Source organism: Borostomias antarcticus, assembly GCF_949987555.1.
Source record: "Borostomias antarcticus genome assembly, chromosome: 17".
In the NCBI taxonomy this organism is placed as follows: Eukaryota; Metazoa; Chordata; class Actinopteri; order Stomiiformes; family Stomiidae; genus Borostomias; species Borostomias antarcticus.
The window spans coordinates 9,544,368-9,570,573 of NC_140250.1; the positions used below are offsets into that span (position 1 = coordinate 9,544,368).

A 26,206-nucleotide genomic window follows, 5' to 3' on the forward strand; every position below is an offset into this window, starting at 1 on the left:
CTGATCTCCATGTCCTGTGAGAAGTGTGAGCAGCTCTGAATCTTTGAAGCCTTTTTTCTCTGCTTAGTGATTTAAGGTGTACCGGCATTCACAGAAGCATATCTTCAGATTTCAATGCATGGGTCATCATTTGAAAGCTTACAATTTACACTTTCATAATCTATAAAACAAAAACTGAAAAATAACCTTGGCAGACATTAGGACCAAACCTCCTGTCCCAGTCACATATTTTCTTTCTCGACAATGGAAAAAATCAAAACAATTATTTTCAAATGTATTCTCTTTAATTATCCCCCCTTGCTAAAACACATTTTAATTCCATATAGCTCATTGTAGATGCCTAAGGCATATGGATTACCTTTTCTTTTTCACTCCTTGAATTACTAAAGAAATTGGTTGACATGACTTTAAATTTAAAGAACCATCTGAACAATCCACCCAGTTCACTCAGTTTCTAATTATATCTGACATATTGAAATAACTTATCTTTAATGCTTAGATGTATGCAAAAGTATGGAAACTGCATATGTGTACATTTACTGAATGTATTCAAATATCTTGGGAGGAATCAGTGGGTGTTGGACTGAGTGGGCTTAGCTTGGGAGAGCTCTTGTCTGTATGTATGAATGTATTGTGCTGTATTTTTGTGTGTGTGTGTTTGTTTGTTGTGTCATGTACTGTATTTTCTGTACTGTGTTAAGGACCCCCCCAAAAAAACTAGATGGAAGGCATCTCATCCTTTCAAAAACATCTCTTCCTTTCAATACTGTACATTTCAAGTTACTGTAGGGTACTGTAGCTGCAGTAGTCTTGTGAGAGTCACAGTTCACTCTAGTCCCGCCTCTGATTCCACCAAACCATGGGAGATGATGGAAGGATCAACAGACTGGCAGGCAAGGTCAGGGTAGGGGGAGGGGGAGAGACGTAGCGCCACCTGCCTGCGGACGACATACAGTAACAGCGCTGAGGGAGTGTGGTGAAAAGTTGACGCACAATGTGTACACAGCAGCATCTGCTGCAATATATTCCAATCTGTTGCTACACTTTTCCACTTTTGTTGCATCGCCCTCCCGAAATGAAACTCTTTCAGAAGTATAGGCTCCCCTGGCTTTTGTGTTTTACTCACACAAGCTACAGTACCACGACATGGCCCCACAGCAAGACAGCGCAGCGTTGGGGTTTGACTTTGAAATCGAGAGTTTAACATGTTTTTGAAAGATTTTTCAAGGTTCCCATCCACATCCATTGTATGACCAAAACGGTGGTAGAGCAATTATCAGACTTTCTCAAAACTGCTAGTTTTGTCAACGTTTTGATCTGAACCATTGTATATGATCATAAGTAACCTTAAAACAGGGCTAAACATTTTCCCTTTACTACTCTTTTAAGTAACAGTGTTCAAGAGAGTAACGGAGAACAATCACGGTTCCTAGTGGTTGAGACTAGATGAAAATCGACGACATTGCTCCCATTACTATTGCTCCGAAGGTAACATTATGAGAGAAAAATGGGGAAATTTGTGACCTATAAGAAGAATGGATGATCCGCACACTGTAGCTCCATTTAACATGCTTTAATCTGTGACGTTTCGAGCCACTGCTCTTCTTCAGACAGCACCTGCCTAAAAAGGTTTGAGTTGATGTGCGTGCCATATTTTTATTCTCTATGAAATTTGTGACCTTGACACATTTTCTCTGTCCCTCCCAGTCCCTGGGGATATTAGAAGTGAAATCCATGCAGTGAGATGTAGTGCGGACATTAGTGTGTCCCTGTCCCACATTGACATTAGCGCGTCACAATAAAAGTAGAGGACGGCGCCAGGCTGAGGTAGACGTTTGTATTAGTTTGGACAGAACAGAGAGCGAGGGAGAGGTAGATGGAGAGGGAGATATATAGAGAGGTAGATGGAGAGAGATAGAGAGGTAGATGGAGAGGGAGAGAGAGGAAGAGAGATAGATGGAGAGGTAGAGAGAGATAGAGAGGTAGATGGAGAGGGAGATATAGAGAGAGGTAGATGGAGAGAGATAGAGAGGTAGATGGAGAGAGAGGAAGAGAGATGGATGGAGAGGTAGAGAGAGGTAGATGGAGAGGTAGAGAGAGAGAGGTAGATGGAGAGGGAGATATATAGAGAGGTGGATGGAGAGATGGAGAGGTAGAGAGAGAGAGAGAGATAGATGGAGAGGTAGAGAGAGGTAGAGGTAGATGGAGAGGTAGAGAGAGGTAGATGGAGAAGGAGAGATATAGAGAGATAGATGGAGAGGTAGAGAGAGGTAAAGATAGATGGAGAGAGGTATAGAGGTAGAGAGGGGTAGAGGGAGAGATATAGAGAGGTAGATGGAGAGGGTGAGATATAGAGAGGGAGAGGTAGAGAGGTAGATGGAGAGAGAGATATAGAGAGGTAGATGGAGAGGGAGAGGTAGAGAGCAGTAGAGAGGTAGATGGAGAGGGGGGCTTCAGGGTTGGTTTGGGAGTCAGTCAGCCGAACATGCAGTCTGATCCCCAGCAAACTCTCAGGGCTATAGTGATGTACTGTAGCTGAACCCAACTTGAACACACACATACACAGACACACACCCTTGGATGCACGCTCAGACATGCATTAGACATCCCATTTTAAGCTAACAGCAAACTCACTGTAACGCTAAACAACCTGCTGTTACTGCCAAGGTGACCTTGTATGCTCTGTCTATAACAACATTGACTCTGTGTCTTTCCGTCATTTTTGATATAATACAGTTGTTCTAAGACATGGCATACACACACTCACACACACACACACACACACATGGATTGGAAGCTAAGAATACAATGATAATGTGAGGTACTGGAACGAGGAGCATTCACTCTATTCAACTCGCAGACACGACTGGTGGTGGAGCTGCTATGGCCGCTGTTCCTCTTCTTCATCCTGGTGTGGGTGCGATCGACCAACCAGCCGATATACAAAGGCCAATGTAAGTAGGAACAGACGCTCATCTGTTAACGTGGAGAAAATCATACCAATAATTTCCGTGGTATCATATTAAAGAATGACTACTTTTATATTGAATGATGTAAATGTATGTCTTTGAAAAGGCATGATTATCAAAGCTTTGATGAATCCCCATGGCTCTCTTACTGCCTGTGCCACACCCAGCTTTAACATCAGCTGACTGTGAGCAAAGTCAAAAATGACAAATGCTGCATCACACTGAGTCCATCCGCTCCACGGGCCCTAGGGGACGTCATTCCCATTGAACAGCCACAAAAAAGCGCATCAGACACCCAAATGTATAGTAATAAAGATTTTTTACTTATAGTATTACTATTTTTTCCCCAATGTTGTTTTAGGTCATTATCCAAACAAAGCCATGCCTTCAGCCGGCATGTTGCCATGGTTACAAGGGATGATGTGCAACATCGACAACCCGTGCATGAGTCACCCGACGCCGGGAGAAACTCCAGGCCAAGTCAACAACTTCAACAACTCCATGTGTGTGCTCCTGTTTCCAAGATATTTCATTGCAGTGCTAAATGCATCTGACTACAGATAAGCTTCTCCATAAACTCTGTCATCGTCAAAGCTGTGACATCATTAGGAATGACACATCCTGCTGTTTATGTAATGACATTCCCATCCTCGTCGGGATTCTCGTGTACAGTTCATAAACCTGGTCATGATCATGTCTCGTCAGTGATTAATAAAAATCAATTTAACTTGTTTTCCTCCTTGTTCCAGCAGAATTGCAGGGATTCTGATCGAGCTGCAGTCCCTTCTGGTCAACCGATCCATCTTGACCAAAGCTGGCCGGCTCTCTCAGGACCTGGACCAATTGGCTTTGCTCTTAGAGAAATCGAACCCATCCATTGGTAGGTTGCAGTGCAAAATATCAATTCTAGCCTCGGGGGAGAAGAGCCTGGATTCTATTCACTATCAGATTCAGATCCTGTCTAGAGCCCGCCTATGCAACCTCACCTTAGACCGGATCTAAAATCCAAAGCAAATGGCCTCAGACTAATCAGTTCCAACAGTTGAACAACAAAAATGTAGGCTATTGTACACTGATGTCTTAAATTAAGACACTGACTGGCTTTCCATCAAATGCATTGTTTGCAAACAAATATCACATCGGTTTTGAATAAACCTTAAAGTTAGAGCTCACCTGTCACCTTTGTTTGTAACCCTAAATCCAACATGGTTTATGACCATAACAACTATGGTCCAAGTACAACCCTGGAACTGTACATACTAATAAACAGTGACAATCACTTTGACCGTGGCCTATTATCAATGAAAGTCACCTCTTCCTGTGCATGACAACTTGGAGGATTTGTTACTCTCACAGATCCCTCAAAAACAATAAGGTGACGTTATTTATGATGCAATTTGCCTGCCGACTGACAGATCATTTGTCTTTATAAGCTGCTACTTTGCATTATGCTCATTCAGCCTGATGATATTCAGATTTTCATAGGGCTCCTAATTTGCAAATAGGCAGAGTGGGGCGGTGGCGGCGAGGGCGCCATGACAAACGGCTGGAGAGGCATTTGCATTTTGGGGTCGCCGGCTTGTAATATACAAGATTAAATCCATCAAGAGATCTAAGCCGCAGCATAATTCACAGGCAACGCAGTCTTCAGGCAAGAACGCCAAAGGTCATTAGCGAGAGCAGTGAGGAGATTGGCGTGGGGGAGGTCTAGCAGGAAACAACATTTTGGTTTGGATCTTGATCACTTATTTGACCATCCCCAGTGATGGTGTCCAGGTCATAAGAGCCAGAGAGGGAGTAGTTTGAGTACTGGTTGTTTGTTAATTAAACTTGTATATTGATGGGTAATTCCCCCAATGTATGGATGAGCCCCCCTCCCCTGAGCTCTTGCGCGAATATCAAGAAAAAGCAGTTCACATATTTATCATTACACATACAAACATACCTAAAATACATACCTTATATAAACTCCATTCACTTTACAAAACACAAACTATTCAATTTCATTATCAGCACATTGTAGAGGGAATCGGTGGCTTGCAAATTGTCCATCGCTGGCTTGCAAATTGCATTCAGCCTTAAACGCTGTCAAAGGGTAGGAAAACATTCAGCAGTCCACTGCTTTTGATGATCATCCTTTAACTCACTGCAATCAGCGGGCAACTAATCAGGGAAAAATGGCTGCTTAACGAGCTGATGCATGTTTGGCCGCCGAACACCAGCTCCCACTCCCACTCAAAACAGCTCCGCCGTCAAACCCTCCCCAAGCTCAGATCAATGGTTTATGGGAACATTCACCCGGAGAGCATGATTTCAACACCGTACTTTATGACTGAATGCTCCCCCAAAGTGATGTGTTCAACAGAAAACAACAACTCACTGTGTGGAAATGACTCCTGAATGCCTGTTGGATATCACATAACCAACAATACCATTAAAGTGTGTCAATTATTCTGAAATATTGTCTTTCTTTGAAGTTTGGCCAGTATATTAAAGCCCTGCCTTTGGAGTAAGGCAAGGCAAGGCAAGTTTATTTCTAGGTTCTAGTACTGATATACTTCACTACCATGGAGTGCTTTCCACTTGAAATCCATTCTAATTCTGTCCATGTAATACCCCCCCTCCCCTCTGTTCCCTTGTTTAAGGTCAGCCCGTCCCTCTGAGGGCTCTCCTGAATGACCGCGAAAGGTTCTCAGCATATTTGAGAGAGGACTTGTCCGTGGCCCCCCACGTAGTAGACAGCCTGATGTCTGCAAATATTCGCCCGAATCAGGTAAGTCCACACTTAGGTCCCCCTTTCAAAATGTCTAGTACCTCTGTGCTAGTTAAGTAGCAGGTAATATAACATAAGATGAGTTACGATGGGGGGGGGGTTGGTGTTATAGCAGCAAGAATGTGCAGAATAGATCAGAGTAAAGAATATACATGGAAGAGTATATATAGGTGTACATATATATATATATACATACATACATACATATACACCTACAATAAAGTCCAAACAAGAGTAAAACATAATAAAATGTAAAAAAAAAAAAAAAAGTGACAGGTGACATGAGGGGGCATTGGGCACTGTTATAGTCTGATGGCTGCTGGCACAAAGAAACGCCTGAACCCTCTATTTTGCCCCTGGGGTAGATGAGCCTATGGCTGAAGGTGCTCTCTGCAGCCGACTGGCAGAGTGTCACTGGCTGTGCGGGCGTTGGCTCCAGCATACCTGGGCTGCGTTCAAATTCAGCTAACAGAGCGAATGTTTGCGAACGTTAGCGAACTATTTTCTGTTAGCGAACTATTTTCCGTTAGCTTTGTGTTCGCCGCAAACGTTTGCTAACAGAAGCTAACAGTCTGGAGAGGTAGTTCGCCAGTAACGGAACGAGGATCACAATGGACCCAGGCTTACTGGAGATGTGCTCCCATGGGGATTGTTGCGTTTATGCAAACTATTTGTAACGTTCATTAAAAGCCGTTCAAATGGGACCGTTAGGAGAAAACATGTTTGCGGCGAACGTTCGCCTCTGTTAGCTGAATTTGAACGCAGCCCTGACCTGAGCCAGTCAAGGCAACTTTGTTGTGAAGCTGACTGGCAGAGGCAGTCGTGTGTTACACCTGGGCTAAACATGCATATTTCTGAAACATGTTGAACAAAAGTACGCTGATTGAGCATATCCAATGGTGTGTCTCTAGGGCGCAGCAGTTCTCGCCAGCGACAGTCAGGAAAAGAAATGGGATACGCGACCACATTTGAGGGTTTTTTTTTATGGAGTTTCTCTGATAAGTGTTCTGTGTGTCTGTCTGTCTCTGTTAGATTGTTCCCATTGATACCCTGCCATGTTCCCCGAGATAACAGATCAGTCAGAGAAACAGGTTCAGGTTCAGGCAGGTGAACCAAGAAGGTGCTCTTTAGCAGGGAGTCATAATACCATGGCAGCTCTTCTGGTACAAAATTAAAAAGTCTTTATTCTTGGGCTAGTTCATGATGAACATATAAAAATGCCTACATGTTTTAGTCAGGAGGCCTTCATCAGGGCAGAGCTTTCATAGCGTTTGCTCGTAGTGCCAGAATGGAACATCCATCTTTTCTCAAAGCCACACCCCGTTTAAGCATGTCATAATTTCCAAGCTTATAGAATCCTACATGGTACTGTATAATGAAAACATTTTACATACTGTATGAATTGAATGAACTGCTGACTTGATCTGCCACATCCAAGAACAGTACCCTCAAGAAAAATAACCTTGTTGGATACAGTTGTTGGGCAGGTCTACAAAAAAAGCTGTTTTTCTTAGCATTTTTATTAGGGGCCAGGCAGCGTAGCTGCCGGAACCCTATTGTATTTGCCTATATTATTATTATTATTATTATTAGGGGCCAGGCAGCGTAGCTGCCGGAACCCTATTGTATTTGCCTATATTATTATTATTCTCCATCTTCCACTGAAGTCTAACTTCTCGTGGACAAAAAATCGCCAAAATTTGCACAAAGCTCCAGTCCTATACCCAAAGTCCTCAACCTGCATTGTAGGTCAATAAACCTGAAGGTGGCGCTACAGCAACAGTCTAAAGTTTAAAACTTTAAAAAATCATTACAAATCAGCCATTTTAAAAATATGTTTAATTCTGTCCTCTGAAACCAACACTTCATACAGAGAAAACTACGTTACCCACAATCCAACGCAAGCTCCACGAATCTGAGACATCGCTGTTGGCAACCCTACCCAACCCCGCCGAGGATTACAATGACTAAATTGATTGATTGGCAACTGACTGAGTACACAGCTGCTGAAGTTAATGTTCAATTATGAAAAAAAAAAGCTAACAAAACCTGTAACCCACATTTTTCAATCAATTAATACTAAAGTTGCTACACTGGATCTTCAAACTGTCATTCACAAACTCATTGACCAGATTATTGAATTATCAAAATTGAGCTTACAATGCATTAAAATGTTTTACTTATTATTATTATTCTCCATCTTCCACTGAAGTCTAACTTCCTGTGGACAAAAAATCACAAAAATGTGCACATAGCTCCAGTACTAAACCCAAAGTCCTCAACCTGCATTGTAGGTCAATAAAGCTGAAGGTGGCGCTACAGCAAAAGTCTAAAGTTTAAAACTTTAAAAAATCATAACAAATCAGCCATAGGTGCCATCACAGTAAAACCACCACGTGAATGTAGGCCCAAGTGAGACAAAACTTTCATACACTCTGACCTTGCAGGAATCTTGATTATTATTATTATTCTCCATCTTCCACTGAAGTCTAACTTCCCGTGGACAAAAAATCACCAAGATTTGCACATAGCTCCAGTAGTATACCCAAAGTCCTCAACCTGCATTGTAGGTCAATAAACCTGAAGGTGGCGCTACAGCAACAGTCTAAAGTTTAAAACTTAAAAAAATCATAACAAATCAGCCATAGGTGCTATCACTGTAAAACCACCACGTGAATGTAGGCCCAAGTGAGACAAAACTTTCATATGCTCTGACCTTGCAGGAATTTTGAAGTCCATCACTCTGATTTCTTCATAAACTGTAAAACCTATCAAACCTATCTCCTCCCACATTTTTAGTTCAATTGACACCAAAATTGATCTACTGTATCTTCAGACTGTCCTCACCAAACGATCCTCACAGATTTTTGAAATATGAAAAATTGAGCCCACAGCACATCAAAAAGTTTTACTGTTAACAGTTCTGTATATAGTTCCTATTAATTCTCGCCAAATCAATGTCTGATTGTCCTCATAAAAAGTGACAACATTAGCCACATATCCAAGATGTAGTATGATTTTTTTTGAGAATTTTATCTCAAAAATTTATTTTTTTAAAATATGTTTAATTCTGTCCTCTGAAACCAACACTTCATACAGAGAAAACTACGTTACCCATAATCCAACACAAGCTCCACGAATCGGAGACATCGCTGTTGGCAACCCTACCCAACCCCCAACGCCGAGGATTACAATGACTAAATCGATTGATTGGCAACTGACTGAGTACACAGCTGCTGAAGTTAATGTTCAATTATGAAGAAAAGCAAACAAAACCTGTAAAAATTAATAAACATATCTCATCCAACATTTTTCAATCAATTAACACCAAACTTGCTACACTGGATCTTCAGACTGTAATTCACAAACTCATTGACCATTGTTGAATTATCAAAATCGAGCTTACAACGCATCAAAATGTTTTACAAATGTTTTACGATACGAATGTACAAAATGAACATTGGAATGTCAACTTTCTTGTTGTCCTATTCTCTCGCTTATTGCTCCTAAACTTGTCGGAAATTGCCTGGCCCCGCCTCATCGCTGCGAAGCAGCTTTAATTATTATTATTATTATTAATATTATTATTATTCTCCATCTTCCACTGAAGTCTAACTTCCCGTGGACAAAAAATCACCAAAATTTGCACAAAGCTCCAGTCCTATACCCAAAGTCCTCAACCTGCATTGTAGGTCAATAAACCTGAAGGTGGCGCTACAGCAACAGTCTAAAATTTAAAACTTTAAAAAAATCATAACAAATCAGCCATAGGTGCTATCACTGTAAAACCACCACGTGAATGTAGTCCCAAGTGAGACAAAACTTTCATACGCTTTGACCTTGCAGGAATTTTGAAGTCCATCACTCAGATTTCTTCATAAACTGTAAAACCTATCAAACCTATCTCCTCCCACATTTTTAGTTCAATTGACACCAAAATCGATCTACTGTATCGTCAGACTGTCCTTACCAAACGATCCTCACAGATTTTTGAAATATGAAAAATAGAGCCCACAGCACTTCAAAAAGTTTTACTGTTAACAGTTCTGTATACAGTTCCTATTAATTCTCTCCAAATCAATGTCTGATCATCCTCATAAAAAGTGACAACATTGGCCACATATTCAAGATGTAGTATGATTTTTTTCAGAATTCTATCTCAAAAATTGAATTTTTTAAAATATGTTTAATTCTGTCCTCTGAAACCAACACTTCATACAGAGAAAACTACGTTACCCACAATCCAACGCAAGCTCCACGAATCTGAGACATCGCTGTTGGCAACCCTACCCCACCCCCGCCGAGGATTACAATGACTAAATCGATTGATTGGCAACTGACTGAGTAGCCTACACAGCTGCTGAAATTAATGTTCAATTATGAAAAAAAAGCTAACAAAACCTGTAAAAATTAATAAACATATCTCATCCAACATTTTTCAATCAATTAACACCAAACTTGCTACACTGGATCTTCAGACTGTAATTCACAAACTCATTGACCATTGTTGAATTATCAAAATCGAGCATCAAAATGTTTTACAAATGTTTTACGATACGAATGTACAAAATGAACATTGGAATGTCAACTTTCTTGTTGTCCTATTCTCTCGCTTATTGCTCCTAAACTTGTCGGAAATTGCCTGGCCCCGCCTCATCGCTGCGAAGCAGCTTTAATTTTGCTTGTTTCCCCCTCCTGAACGTACACCTATGCCCATATTTTCCTGACCAGATGACCAGCGTTCTGAGGCCAGATGACCTCCAGACCGCCCTGTGCGACGGCGCAACTCTGGATCAGTATGTGGAGTTTACCAATCCTGCTGACAAGGAGGCCTTTCACAATGTCAGCTGTTCCCTCACGCCACAGCAGCTGAGGGAAGCCAGGCAGGTTTTCCTTCAAAACCTCAACTCAAGGAAAGTGTTGTCTACAGTGAGTAGCATGGCTTTCTACTACCCAGTTCAATCTTGCTGTGATTTCATCCTCTAATAATTACAAGATGAGTTTGTGTTGTTGGTACACTAAGTCATATGACAGTGACACATTGGTGGTTTCAACTAATTATACGGTGTTCCCAGTCATGTCTCACCAAGTAAACCGTTAAAGAATCCAATGCATGAGGCCAATGGCTTTTCCATTCCCATTACCATACAGTATGTTAAAGCTGCAGCATGTAGCTTCTGCACTATGGGCCAGCAGCGAGGGAGCGTTTAAACCAGGTTTGGCCACGCCTCTGTGCAGTAGGAGGAGGCACCCTCAGCTACAAGCATTATATTTTTCAATGCTCTGGTGGTGACCCGACACCAAGTTATAATCACTATTATAATTGCTGTAGCAGAGCCAAACAGAGGTCTACAAAGATGTGGTTTTCACAGAGGAGCTGAATCACTCTCTCTCAATTTATCATAGCAATGTAGTAATATTTAATTTTTTTAAATCTTACATACTGCAGCTTTGATCCCAACTTGCTTCATATACATCCCCTCTCAAGCGCTCTGAACACTATGGGAATGTAAGTGCAATCTGATTAAAACTATTCATTTTAAGTCGATATTTACCGGATTTCGTTGGACTCCTGCTGTCCGTCTTTCTGAGAAAAGCATGCACTCTGCTTCCAGAGTTTATCTTTGAGGGAAAATATATGGGACAGCAAAACGCAATGAATAAGTGATGAGGCAGAAGTTCACAGGAAGTAGAAAAAAGCCATTTGAACAACCCACAATGCCCAGAGGCATTTTCAGTCATTGAACAGAAAGCCTTGACAAGATATGACAAAAAATAAATAAAAAAAACTCTTTCCCCTGAAGCAAAATAGGAGAGGGAGAGAAAAGAAGTCCTTCACACTGAGCTGGAGCTGCTGAAAGAGGGGCGATAACAAAAACACAAAGAGATGGACAAAAGCAGAAGGAGAAAGAAGAGACAGCTTATCCCTGCTGTATGGAGCGACAGTGTGGTGATTTAGACGTGTGTAGCAGCAGAGTGTTTTTATTTTATTGCGGTGGAGCTTGGGACACAGCAGACAGATTGAGGGAGGCGGAGTAAGGGCAAAGACCAGGATGTAGGTGTTGCTCTCCGCAGGCCAGCCAGCTGTGTATTCACACACTGTCCTTTTACTGTATGTATTCACCTACAGCATAGTGTCCCAGCTGGTACGGATGCAGGCGGAACTCTTCACACGGTCAAACCACACGGTCTTTTTTATGACGCTGTGTTTTTGAAAATGTAAAACATGCTTTTATGACTTCTCGTCTCGATTAGTCTCGATTACTGCAATGCTTTGTATGTTGGTGTCAGTCAGGCCTCTCTTTCTCGCCTGCAGTTAGTCCAGAGCGCTGCCGCTCGTCTGCTAACTGGTACACGTAAGCAAGAGCACATTACCCCGGTACTGGCTTCCCTCCACTGGCTTCCTGTGCGTTTTAGGATTGATTTTAAAATGTTGCTGTTTACTTTTAAGTGCCTAAATGGCTTGGCACCCATCTACCTCTCGGAACTGCTGGAACCCTATGCTCCTCCAAGGTCCCTCAGGTCCTCTGATCAGCTTCTCCTGGTTGTCCCCAAATCCAGGCTGAAGCTCAGGGGGGATCGGGCTTTCGCAGTGGCAGCCCCTAAGCTCTGGAACGAGCTACCTCTGCATGTTAGACAGGCCCCCACTTTGCAGGTGTTTAAATCACACCTCAAAACACACTTATATTCTTTGGCGTTTTCCTGACATGGCCTAAGAGCCTTTTTCATGCGACATACTGCGCATGTTTTACTATGTGCTCTTTGTGTGTTATTGTTGTTTGACTTGTACAGCACTTTGGTCAACTTTGTTGTTTTTAAATGTGCTCTATAAATAAAGTGGTATGGTATGGTATAGGTCTTACACTGGAGTTTCACAAACCATTTCAAACCAAATGCAATCCAGACAGATGTATAAAAACTGTGATACAGTACACAGATGTATAAAAACTGTGAAACAGTACATACTGCATACACATAGTGTAAATAATGGATAGAGGGAGAAAAATAATGCCAAACTAGAAAGGGTGCTCAGAGAGCACAGAGCTCCGTCCATTAATGCATTTTCTTGGTGTAATAGAGTTGAAATGGTTAAACTCACTCCTCAGTATAAATAGCATACTTGCACCATTGAAGAGGAAGCTTTTTGGAGGTGTAACTGATTGTGGGTGGGTTTATGAGAGGTGGTCATGTATGAACACAACTGAACATACTTTTTCCAATCAGCCATTATAGACAATACCAGAAGACATAAGTTACAAAACTATATACAGAAATTAAGTCCTGGGTTCATTCCTCTGGCTGGTAAATCGGATGGGCACTATGCCAGTGTCCATGCCTCTGGGAGGGGTAGAGGGGCACTAGCCCAGTGTCAATGTCTCTGGGATGGGTTCTAAGTTGGCTAGGCTATAATGTTGACTGTGCATTGCAATAGACTAGACTTTGTGTGGTTACTGTTGTTTCCTTATGCTATGCGTTATTGCTGGTATTCTAAGTTGCAAATAGAGGGCCGGCATGATTGTGATCTTGAAAATGGCCGCCATCTTGAAATTTTAAGTGGCAGTGAGCAGTTTCTTGTCAAGTGACTTATGGAGACTTCTCATGCCAATTCCCATGCTTGTATCACCAATTGAATGATTAGGCTACATCACTTAACTACTCCACTAAGGTGGTGGCCATCTTGAAAAATGGCCGCCATCTTGAAAATTCAAGTTGGCTCGGACCATTTTCTTGTTAAGTGACCCATGGAGACTGCTCATGCCAATTTTCATGCTTGTATCACCAACTGAACGATTCTGCCTAAAATCAGCTCTTAGCTTAGCTATAACCGCTCAGCCACCAGGCAATGCGTAAGCCTAACAGAAGAAGTAAAGACTAGAAAGCGTTCTCAGAGCACAGGTTTCCGCGCATGAATGTGTAAGTTAATAAAAATGTATAGATAAGAAAGCAGCACGGTGTGACTGTCCTTGTCTTTTTTCTTATGATATCAGAGTGGTTCCAATCGCTCTGGTAGTTTAATATAGTTGTTTTCGTTTGCTTCAACACTCAACTTAAAACGAACACATAGTTAAGTGAAACCTGACACTAAGGGGAAAACCTCAGTCCAGATGTGCAGGTAGTTTATGATTTATATGTAGGCTAATACCACATGATCCAGGCTAAGAAAATGTAACTTTTCCTAATACAGTTTTTATCTGATTAGTTTTCCATGAGTCAGATATGATTTTGTTTTACATACATAGAAACATGTAAACAGTAAAAAAAAAAAAAAAATCAAAAACCGAACCCGGGAATTGAACCGGGCCGACACAATGCTAGACTGGTACCATACCGCTCGGCCAATGGTGGTATAGGAAATCCAGCAGAAGTAAATATTAAGGGAAGGAAGACGGTCTAAGTTTGGCAAATGTTTTCTTTTAATTAGTGTATCCGCCCAGTGATTCTGATCCGCATCAAAATGTAATGTGTTCTAACTTGGCCCATGCTACACCCCTCCACCGAGTTTCATGTGTTCTAACTTGGCCCATGCTACACCCCTCCACCCAGTTTCATGTGTTCTACAGTAACTTGGCCCATGCTACACCCCTCCACCGAGTTTCATGTGTTCTAACTTGGCCCATGCTACACCCATCCACCGAGTTTCATGTGTTCTAACTTGGCCCATGCTACACCCCTCCACCCAGTTTCATGTGTTCTAACTTGGCCCATGATGCACCTCTCCACCCAGTTTCATGAAAATCGCTCTGGTAGTTTTTGTATAATCCTGTTTGTGACCGAACGAACAAATGAAATAACACACGACCGAAAATATATACCGCCATATAAATATATACCGCCAGCGGTCGCTGGGCGGAGCCAATAAATACACATTATGGTACACTATGAGGGGCAACTCTGCTATAATTACAGTAGATACTTTGAGGCAAATGTGGAATTACACAATACTCTCCAAAGGTCTTGGAGTTGCTGGGGTCTCTGGCATGTTCTTATGTCTGAAACTATGACTGTTCTTAAGTGAAGGGTAGTATATGCATGAATAATATTATTCCAAGCCGGTCGTTAGCGTCTCATCAGTGTAATGATGTCACTGCCACACTAACCCTTGCAGCCTTGTGGTCAACAATTCAATTTGTGCCGCCCGCTTCTGGCATTTCACTCATCGGTGTCCTCAAAAAATACCCCCACACACACGGCTGCAGAAATGATAGATCATCGAAGAATAAAGACATTTATAGTCTAACAATCATCTTGCAGTCTAACAAATGCACGTTTGACAATGCAGTACGATGGGTCTCCTTATACTCCATCTAATATGATAACGTATCAAGATACATCTGCTTATCACCTGTGTACTGTAGGCTGCAATTTCAAGCTGTTTTGCTCAAAATTGCCAGTGAGAGATGTCTAATCAATTCCTCTTAGCTCGCCTGTATAAGCTGCCAACAGTGACATTGAGCCAAAATGAATGTACTCAGAACTCAAGGGACCCTGCAATTGCTGGTCTAAACTGCAATTCAAGTCACATGCCCTTGCAGTGTTTCCCCTAGGATTTTTTTCAGGCCGGTGTAGGCCCTCCGAAACTACTATTGTCATGGGGCGGGCATGTCATGGATACATAGTATTGACTGTCATCATAGGTGCGCGCAGTAGAGTGTTTGTTAGCATAGATAGCCTATCCATTTTAGTATCGATGCATTTCTCTACATTGAGCTCAAATGTGCTTAGGTAAATAAATATTAACATATCAATAATTATGTACAACACAAAAACATTTTACTTTAAAGGTGTCCTATTATGCAAATTTTCAACAATTTAAAGGAGTAGTAAAGGGAAAATGCATGTTTAGCCCTGTTTTAAGGTTACTTATGATCATATACAATGGTTCAGATCAAAAGGTTAGCACGATAGCACTTTTAAGAAAGTCTGATAATTGCTCTACCACCGTTTTGGTCATACAATGGATGTGGGTGGGCCTTGAAAAATCTTTAAAAAAACATGTTAAACTCTCGATTTCAAAGAAAAGAAGCTCATCGAGGGGGTAATTGGTGTCCGTTGGTGTTCTGACATCGAATTTGCCGCAAAGTATGAATCCTGTAGGGTTTTATTGATAATTTTATGAAATCCATTGACTTGTATTGAAGCGACCGTTATAGATGTGTAGATCAATCCGCAGAGGGGATTCAGGAAGCGGAACTACTTACGGTAGCTATTTTTATTGTTTATGTTGCTAGGCTACCTAGTTTGCGGAAGTTTACACATGTATGTGCTGCGACTAAATAGTTCTATGCTAAACATTTTAAAAAGCCTTTCCAGATGAACTAGAATCTGACTTTATGGCGAATTATATGTCCGAAAACCACGGTGAGTTTCTTGTCTTTCTGTCAAGTGGCTACAATCGCCCAACCCAATGCAGTCCTAACCATAGAAGGTGATATTAGGTACATACATCCAATACAAAATGCTTAAAACAGCTCTCACAGGTTGTGTAGGCCTACAGAAGATACAGGAGACAATACAACATCAAAACCTGACAGATCTCTTTACAGAGCGGCAACGCAAGGACAAAAATGGCCAAAGGGCCAGTGCTAGGCAACAATAACGCTAGTTACTACTTACATCACCTGCCCACTGACGCTACCAATTTGGAATACCACACATAAAGGTTCAATACAACAAACCTGCCTGGTTCAATACAACATCAGTTAATATGAAATGCTCCTGTGTCCTGCAGGCCGCTCTGGAAAGCTTCCCTTTTCAAAGCAACACCTTGCGATTAGCTAATTCCTTGCAGCTTTGTCATGCTCCGCCATTCACACATGAAACAAAAGAGAACCAGCAATCAGTCCTTCAATTAATCAATCGACGACTCACAAGACACCCCAATGGTAAACCCTGTTACAGACCAGGCTATATGACACCATTTGACTACAATGATGTCCACTGCTTATGGTCATACTGATCATTTTTAATGACCGCTTGATGAACTAGAAGTCAACCAATTTCATTCCACTAACGTTACTCTAACATGTGATGAGATGATCGAGCATATGCTCGAGCATCCGGGTTGAGGCAAAATAGGAGTTTGTTCGTATTAGCTAGCTAGCGTTAGTACTACTGTGTATGCAAACAAACACACAGCATAATTACTTAGTTTCTGCATAATTTCCACAGACAGTTGGTATTGCTTGATCATTCAGAAAGAGTTTATCTGAAAATCCTGCATTGTACTGACCAAGGTTGGAAAAGCAATCGGGCAAAAAATGGCTATCACACACTGCCATTGTTTTGCCAATTTCAGCGGGAACGTTGCCATCTAAAAATAAAATGTATCCACTCGGCTCTGCTGTCTTTTGAGCTTGAGAGACGATCTGTGCTGCTTAGTACATCCAAGAACAGAGCATTTTCCGTGCAAAGACATTATGCTAGCTAGCGGGGTACCCGAATGTGACGTACAGTAGAGTGACACGGGAGATTTGAATGGCTTGCAGGGACTGACTTTTTTTCTAATGTTTTCATTTCCGCTGACCACAACAGAATTTCTAGGTTGTTTCACTTCATACTTTGTGTGTTAGTAGGCCCATCAGAGTCTCAAATGTACATGCAAAAACAATGGAAAGGTTCGTTTTGCAAACGTGGACCCCTTTAAAAAATTACATGTCCTGCAGGAAATGTGTTTGAATGCTGAACAGAGAAATCGCAAAAGCATTTTTGAAAATGCATAGCCTAAATGGGATGTGAACTAACTTAAATGCAATGCCATTTAGTCCACAACACATCCTAGCTAATGTAAGCCTACATAGTTACATAGTAACATCAGAAGACATACACTAAATTGTTTACTGGTTACATTACAGTATGTATGTAGCTAGCTACAGCAACAGAACATATTTTCATTTTACCATTTCTTACTCCCAGTCACAAAATGTCTGCTAGTCGTGCTGTTAATTTTTACTATGGTAAACTCCATTTACTTATGCAAAAAAAAACTAAAAGTCAGCTATTTTTGACTTTTGGGGTCTTTCAGGAGGCAATGGTAGGGGAAAAACTGCCTTGAATTTGTAAATGCCTGTGTAGCTCTTGAACGAATACGGCAAAGTGTCTGGGATTCTTTCATTCTGTCCTTTTCCCACATGATCTTGTTGTCGTATCCTCTCCATCTCTCACTCTCCTCCTCTCTCTGTCTATCTCTCTCTCTCTTGGTCTCTATTTCTTTTTTATCTGCCCTCTCGGTCTCAGTGCATGGATTTTTGAACTGCAGTGTTCAACTCTGTGAAGGTCAAGAGGGAGCTCATGTTAGCATAGTCTCGACACGTGGACATGATAGGGCTCTAAAGGGCATGCTGTTTCTGCCTAGGGCGATTTTGAAGGTCTCTCCGTCAGATGTTCTATGTGTGCTATGGCTGTGACTCATAATCTGGGCATCGATTTGTAAGAAAATATTTTTTTTAACACCATCACAGTCAGAATATTGTGTTTGGTGTTTATAAAAAGGGATTTAGAAATGTCATACTGTACCAAATGTAGGCTATCATACTCAGGGCACACTTACTGTGCATAATTATAAATGGGGGGGATTTTAAGTTGAATACATTATTTTCACACTGAACTATTATCAAAAGTGTGCAATATATACACAATGCACTATGAAGGAATTGTCTGCTATATATTCTAAAGTTCAATCACACAGAATATATGTCAGTATAAATAAACTATCGATAGCTTCAGGCTCTTTTTACAGAATTCCTACAACTTCAGGCAGTGAAGTCCCTTGAAGTCTGTCATCCTCCTTCTTTCTCTCTCTCTCTCTCTCTCTCTCTTTGTTTTAGCTAATAAGGTATATAAAGGTGTCGACATTTGTGAAACAAAGCTCCTCTTTCAAAAGCTGTTCACATGAAGTCAATACCTCAAACTAATGAAAACACAGAATTTGTGTCACAAACACTCAATGATAAATTCTGGACCTTGAGGGGTCTTTATTTGGCCACATGTGCCGCTTTGTGTCGCCAGTGGAAATTGTTCCCTGTCCTCCTCCAGGGGCAGCCAGGAGCAGTGGGCAGCCATTGTTCATGGTGCCCGGAGACCAAGTCCAAGTGCTCAGTCCAAGTCCTGGTCAGGGACCGGACTGAAGAACATCAGTTCTTCTGCATGTTTTTTGTATTGGGAGGAAACAAGGGAGAACATGCAAACTCCGCACAGAAAGGCCCGGAGACCTCCTGGCTTTGAGGCGATAATACTAGGTATACGCCGCCGTGCCGCACGTGAGCCATTTAGGGTTCAATGTCTTGCTCAAGGACAGTTCGGCATACTGCCAGGAGCTGGGATCGAACCAGGGAGCTTATGATCCCCAGCCGGCGGCTCTACCTCAGGAGCTTTGTGCCAGCACCACTGTTGTCAGTTATTGTTACTATAGTTATGACAAGGCTTAAAACAAACAAAATTGGTTTACAACTAGTAGCTCAACCCTTAATGCGCGGGAAGTTGAAATGCGGAGAAGGGCTCACGCTACCTGTTGCAGCCCAGCTGATTCAACTCTAGGCTGATCTGAATGCACCGATCAGTAAAATATGACACTTGTCCTTGAAATGGCTGAACTTAATTTTCTCCTCCAATCCCTTAGCTATCATCAGCTCTGAGTCTGGATCCAACAGAGACATTTGGCTTAATGGAGAAAATGTCCACGGACGCGATACCAGTGATTAATGAGGTTGGTGTGTGTTTCATCATACAGCATCTGAATTGACAGTGAGTGAAATGCTGCTGTTACAACAACACACAATTGTTTTGAAGTAAGCGTTGTGACAGTATGCATGAAGTCTATCATGAACTTCTGATACTGATTTACAATGATAGGCGTACAAGTCTTGAAAGATCACAACCATTTCCTTTGTCTATACAGATGACCAGATTGCAGGACTCTGTGCTCTTGAAGACAGCAGACAGGCTAGATTTCAGGGGAAACATGTTTGGCAGTATCAGTATGCTGCTATGTGGTAAAGAACCGAACTTCAACTCCACCAACACGACCCTCAGCTTCGAAGGGATGAGGAACGACAAGGACAACAAGACGACGTCCGATGTCACAAACAGAAATTCCAGTAAGTCTTGTTTAGTTTATACCCAAGCTTTTGTTTGTCCATTTTTTATTTGTACTAACACAAAGAAGTCACCATTGTGTAATAAAAAATAAAACGGTTTATTTCAATCACTACCTTGGCTGTGCAAAAACAAAATGTAAAATGAAAAATATCTCCTTGTAGCTGGTCTGTACCTGAGTTGTAGCTGGTCTGTAGCTCAGTTGTAGCTAGTCTGTAGCCTCTCTTTACCTGGTCTGTAGCTGAGTTGTAGCTGGTCTGTAGCCTCTCTTTACCTGGGGCCTCATTTATAAACGTTGCGTAAGTACAAAAGCATGCGTAACCCATGCTGAGCAACTTTCTACGCAACTTTCGGTATTTATAAAAAACGAGCTGAGCGATAAGTTGGCGGAAGGTGTGCGTAACTCTACGCACACTTCGACCCTCCTTTAACTACGATAAGCACGTTTCTGGAGAAAGGGGAAAACGCGACTCCGATGGCAGAGGGATGAAACTCGGGAAAGTCTGCGAAACACATGACATATTGAATAATAAATACATCGGTCGCTGCAAGAAACCCTCCAATTTGTCACACAGTTTAAATGGAATCAATCGCCACCGTAGCCTAATCACGAAATAATGTCGGCATTGCTTTGGATGTGTCTGTGAATTGACCCATTTGTGTCATAATATAATGTTATAGGCCTATTAATTTATAGGCTATCCCAAGAAGCATCACGGGCAGTAGCCTATGAATAAAAGCCACATTACGTTGATAACACAACACGACACGAGCCTATAGGCTTATCATAGTAATGATTCCGTATGTCGATAGCCTATACCGCACCAAACAAATGTTGCATTCGGCGTTGACGTATATTCAGTTAATCATTTATTTAGTTAATTATTCGTATGTTTAATTATCCACCTATTAATTCGTCAATGTATTTATAGCCTATATTTGATTAGGCTTTTATGTAAACCCGAATGACCACTGAGGCAAGCCGCAAGGCAAGCCGCAATTACAATAATGTTGAGCGGTGAATGGAAATGTCCTACTTGAGGCAACTGTAGGCTACATTAGGCTATATTGTACATAATCATATATCCTCATATTGTCGTACGATTGTCATGTAGCAGGCATGCGAGGAATGTGGGCCTAAAAACGCATGTCATCCCAATGCTCACTTGCCGCTTTGGTAGAATTAGCTGTGCGCAAAACAGCGCATGGAGGTGATGCGTCTCCAAGTTGTAAGAACACAAGGGAGCAAGTTAGATTATTCATTTGCTGAATCGTCATGTGTGTAGCTATAATTACGCTTTATAGAATCACATGAAACTCATCCATGGACCCCATATATTTACAAGACCTCAATACAGGCACTGATATAGCTGGATTATAGTAGGCCATGACGCACGGGGCCTTGGATATGCCGGGACTTGGCACAGATGTTCTAATATGTGCTTGGCTATCCCGCAACATCCATTAGAACACGCAGCTTCTATATGCCTACAGAATGTTTTGAGAAAGTATGTGAAATGCATGATATCCTGGAAAATACACAAATTGGCTGCTGCAAAGAACCCTCAGATCTGTCGTACAGTTAAATTGGGGATACTTGCCTTAAGTAGTCACTATAGGCCTACATGTTTGCATTGTTATGGATGTCATTGTAAATTGACCCGTTTATACGTTGATAAGTTAGGCATTTTATTCATGGGCCACCCTGTGAAGCATTAGATTATGTGCAATAAAGATGCAAACCCCATTACCCATGCAACAACACTATAGGCTTATAATGATTATCAGTTTGGATATAAGCAGCCACCTAATAAGGCCTACCGCACTAAACGAATGCCAATATAGCCTGCATGATAGATAATTCATTATAATCTAAATGGGACCACTCAGGCCTAACAGGTGCTCTTATCAGTCGTGCACATGTGAAATCATCGTTCCGAAAAGATCCTTTTGCGGCGTCTCTACCTCGTTGACCAATACCTCCACCTCGCATCGGTAAAATGTATCTTTCTCTTTCTGCCTTTTGCACTCGGCTCCATTGTCGTTGCATATGTATAGGCGTATCACTGACCATTTATAGGCAATTGTGGGCGTTAATTGGGGTGTGATCAGAACGCGCGTTCACCTGCGCCAAGTTAAGTGTTGATTGTGATTTATAAAGGGCAGCTGGCGTAGGCGTGCCTGAGTGAACATGGGTTGTGTAACGCAACGTTTTATAAATCGGAGATTTTTTGTGCGTATATTTTAGTACTCACTTAGCTAAGCTAACTTAGTTATGTGGATTCTACGCAATGTTTAAAAATGAGGCCCCTGGTCTGTAGCTGAGTTGTAGCTGGTCTTCAGCTGAGTTTTAGCTGGTCGGTACAGTAGCTGGTCTGTAGCTTATCTGTAGCTGGTCTTTAGCTGGTGTGTAGCTGGTCTTAAGCTGAGTTGTAGCTGGTCTATAACTTGTCTGTAGCTGGTGCGTAGCTGAGTTGTAGCTGGTCTGTAACTGAGTTATAGCTGGTCTGTATCTGGTGTGTACCTAGCTGTCTTGGCTGGTCTGTAGTTGGTGTGTAGCTGGTGTGTAGCTTGTCTGTAGCTGGTGTGCAGCTGGTCTGTACAGTAGCTGTCTCAATATCATCCTGCCAGAGATGGTCTGTAGTTAAGCTGGTATCAGAATGAGAATCAGAGATGTTTATTGCCATGTAGTTGTTCCACATTAGGAATTTGTTTTCGGTCAATGGTGCATTCTGTAACATGGAGACAACATTGGACAGGGTGCCGGGACGAGACGGGACAGTGTAAAGACAGGACAGTGCAAATGAGCAGTACAGAAGTAGTAGCAGTACAGTAGAGGGAAGAAAAAAAAAAACTTTCACCCGGGGGACAGAAAAGTGAGCTGTAAAAATTATTCCCTGACCTCTCTCAACGAGACGATCGAGCAAGCTCCTGGAAAATGTTTGTCTATAACCTAAGAACATATACAGAGCAGTAAACACGGGATATATACTTCATAAGAGAGACATGACTTACAGGAGAGTGCACAAATAGTTACAGAGAAGTTGCCTACATGGTAGGCCATTATGTGTTAGCTATCCCTGTAGTCTCTAATATGATATTTAAGTGAATCGTATAACAAAGCACTGTGCTGTGGGGGTATCTATCGGACTCAGGGTGGTCTGCGGGTGACAGTGGGGCATCCACTGGACCTGGTTAGAAGGTAGGAGGGAGAGAGGCACTAGGGAGAGGGGAGGCAGAAAAGGGTTAGTAGCACAGCCATAAAAGCAACACAGATATTAAAACAGAACATGCCAGTTGCAGGGCAACCAGCGTCTGTATTCACATCTTAATATACACACAGTGCATAACAGGATATGCACCAATGTATACAGAGGATTCACAAGCAGGCTAGGCCTACATGGCCAGCCCGTGGTGGCCTGCAACCCATTGCACCAATTCCCCGTTGCTCGTGTGTGTGATGACAAACAACAGGTGTATCCAAGTGGCAATCACATCCAATCACACACAGCTATTGGTTAATGCAGACTATGGTGTATGATGATCTGGGCGTAGTTGCACACATTTGATGGGGATGAACTACTGTATCTCATACTGTATGTTGCAGAATAATCATGGTCATGATGTTATACTTAATTCAACTTTATTTATTTCAGACATGGACTGCAGCTCAAATTGCTTGATATATAAAGCCTGGTAAAGTAGGAGGCAGTAGGCCTTCATCAAATAGCGAGAAAAACTACAGAGCAGCATCAAAATTTAAATTTAAACGACCTTGGGTTCTGTGAAAGGTGCTAGGCCTATACAATTTACTTGTATAATTTTTAATTATCCTTTTATAATAAGAATAATACATTCTTATTATAAAAGGAATCCATTCTGATTAGAGGGATACGGTAAAACACATGTAACCATATTAGGAGAGATTTTCAAGTTTTCCCCAATTTTAAACACTAAAGGCTGCATGAAAGAAAGGAAAAAGGGGAAAACACAATAAGACGGAACAGTGCGTGTTAGATGAATATCTCCTTTTGCCTGACACGGCTGGATCTGCGAGCGTTTGGTCGCTAAGATGAGTGTTAAGAACGCCCCAGAGCCTCCTTTCAAAACCTTTTTACGAAAGAACGTCTTTGGCTAAGAAGGGTTTCGGGAAACGCGTTTGCTTCTTTCGGGAGCCGTAAGAAGACAAAGAGCTTCTGAGCGCTAAGGAGGGTTTCGGGAAACGCGGCCTAGGTCTATAACAGATGTCTTCAAATATTTTTCTTAGATCAGAGTTCAGAGAGCTCCCCTCCTCCACTTCCGGTTCCCGCCGGATTATTACCTCCGCCCCAGGGGCAAAGCCCCGCAGATTCAAAAAGCCAGTAGGAGAGCACAGCACATGAGAGGTGGAGGTGGGAGGTGTGAGGAAAGGTAGAGGGGGGGGGGGGGACATGGAAGGGGGAGAGCAGTTGAGGGGGGGGCAGGGGCAGATGTATGCACTCTGGAGTGCAAGCCCCTCTAGTTATTCTAGTTATTATTATTATTATTATTAATTGAAATAGTTTTTGTTGTAATTGTTTTAGTTGATCATTCCTTATAAGTGTGATATCATTCCTTATAAGTGTGATATATTTTTTATAAATGACAGGGAAAAGGAAACCTTCCTGTCTTGACAGTTGACTGATTATACTGCCAATAAATGTAGCCACATTTTTTTTCTTGAAATAGTTGTTCTTTTTTCTCTCCAAAACATATTGGAATCGGAACCGAGATAAGAACCGGATTCGATAAGGAGATTTGGAATCGGAATTGATAAAATTGAAACGATAACCAACCCGACAACCAGGTCTACAACTGGAGAACAAATTTGCCCCACTGTTGCAGGACCCTGCATCTCTGACCCTGTTTACACCTTCTCGTATCCAGATTGTATCTAGATAATGATTTAGCCTGATTACATTTACACCTGGCATTAATATGAGTTTCGAGTATCTTCAACCCGATCCGTTTGAGATCTGATAGACTCTGTCCAGCTGAAAAACGTCATCCTGTTTGTGCTTGAATATTTTCGTCCGACCAAATTACCAACCCATTATCTGACAATTGCAAAAGTTCTAAAAACAAAAATGAAACAAAGTGCGCATTCTGTGGCAGGCAGACCGGGAACAGACCGTTGTATCCCACAAAAGAAAGGTTACAATTTACAAAAACTATTTACAAAAAAGGCATCCATCCCGGCAGGCTGGAAAGGCAGGTTTAGGGAGACGGGCTGGGCTTGAGGTCACCCACATCTGAATCGAGGGTCTGGGCAGAAGAGGTCATCCTCATCTGAATACTCCACTGTGGTCAGGGCTGGAGCTGCGGTCAGGGGCTGGGCTGGGGAGGTCAGCTGGGCTGGAGCAGATGCCTAAGGACATAATGAAATGGCTGTAAAAGCAAGTCGCATACATTCATTGGAAGCGTGCCATGTCACTGGATACGAGAAAATTAACTGCCTGACATCACATACCTTTTTGCATTGAGCAGGGGCATGTTTCAGCGTCTCCTGCAGCTGGGCAGACACCTCTGTCACAGTGGTACTTGGCTTACAGGCCATAACTGCACCTTTTAACCAAAAAGGGAATGGTTTCAATGCACATGGCATGAAGCAAAGACAATGTATTATTTTGCGAAAATATGAACAATCCCTTACGTAATATGACATTGTAGAGGGTCATATTCTTCGGAGGCTTCTTCCCCCTCTTCCCATGGACGCTGTAGACACACCACACTGTGGCTGCGTTCCGAATCGCATACTTCTACTTCTTACTACCAGTACCTACTACAGCTGCCCTTAGAAAGTACGTACTTTGCAAGCAGTAGGCATCCAATTGGGACATACTACCTTGTCATAACATTGCGCCTTGAAATTAGCCCACATCCGTCGCTGTCCATAACGCGACATTCGTCTACAGCCGTCAACTCGCGCATGTGACGCACATTACCGCTGCGCAAAGGATTGTGGGTCAGAATAGCCAGAAAAGCCTGCTGGCGTGCATACTGCAAAATACGACCGGATGTAGTAGGTCATCCTGGTACTTTTGCCATACTGCATGTGGCATACTATGTATTGGGACATACTACATTCTGTTTTGGCATACTATATAGTAGGGTAGTAGGCGATTCGGAACGCAGCCTCTGTGTATGGCAATGGCTGACAGCACCCGCCGGACAACATCTGGCAGATCTTTGCCGCCAATGGAACTCAGATATCGTGTCTGCAAAACATGAAGACAATCATTTACTTTTACATTTCCTTAACACTTCCCTGCAAAAATAAGGAACAAAGTTCTGCCCTGAAGTTGCTCACCATCTTCCTTTGATGCTCCTTGTCCTTCAGCTGCTCCTCCAAGAC

At 42.1% G+C, this 26,206-nt stretch overlaps 1 protein-coding gene across 1 annotated transcript in view; it reads left to right on the forward strand.

Moving 5' to 3' along the window:
* The window catches only part of LOC311320254 (phospholipid-transporting ATPase ABCA1), a gene marked incomplete at both ends in the record, with an annotated part of 445,813 nt that overhangs the window by 4,625 nt on the left and 414,982 nt on the right, over positions 1–26,206 (forward strand). The window contains 6 exons of the mRNA XM_084451987.1: positions 2,861–2,954; positions 3,331–3,472; positions 3,722–3,849; positions 5,615–5,742; positions 10,474–10,671; positions 19,637–19,835. Of these exons, the coding sequence (XP_084308113.1) occupies positions 2,861–2,954; positions 3,331–3,472; positions 3,722–3,849; positions 5,615–5,742; positions 10,474–10,671; positions 19,637–19,835 (889 nt within the window). The remainder of the gene's footprint in view (positions 1–2,860; positions 2,955–3,330; positions 3,473–3,721; positions 3,850–5,614; positions 5,743–10,473; positions 10,672–19,636; positions 19,836–26,206) is intronic.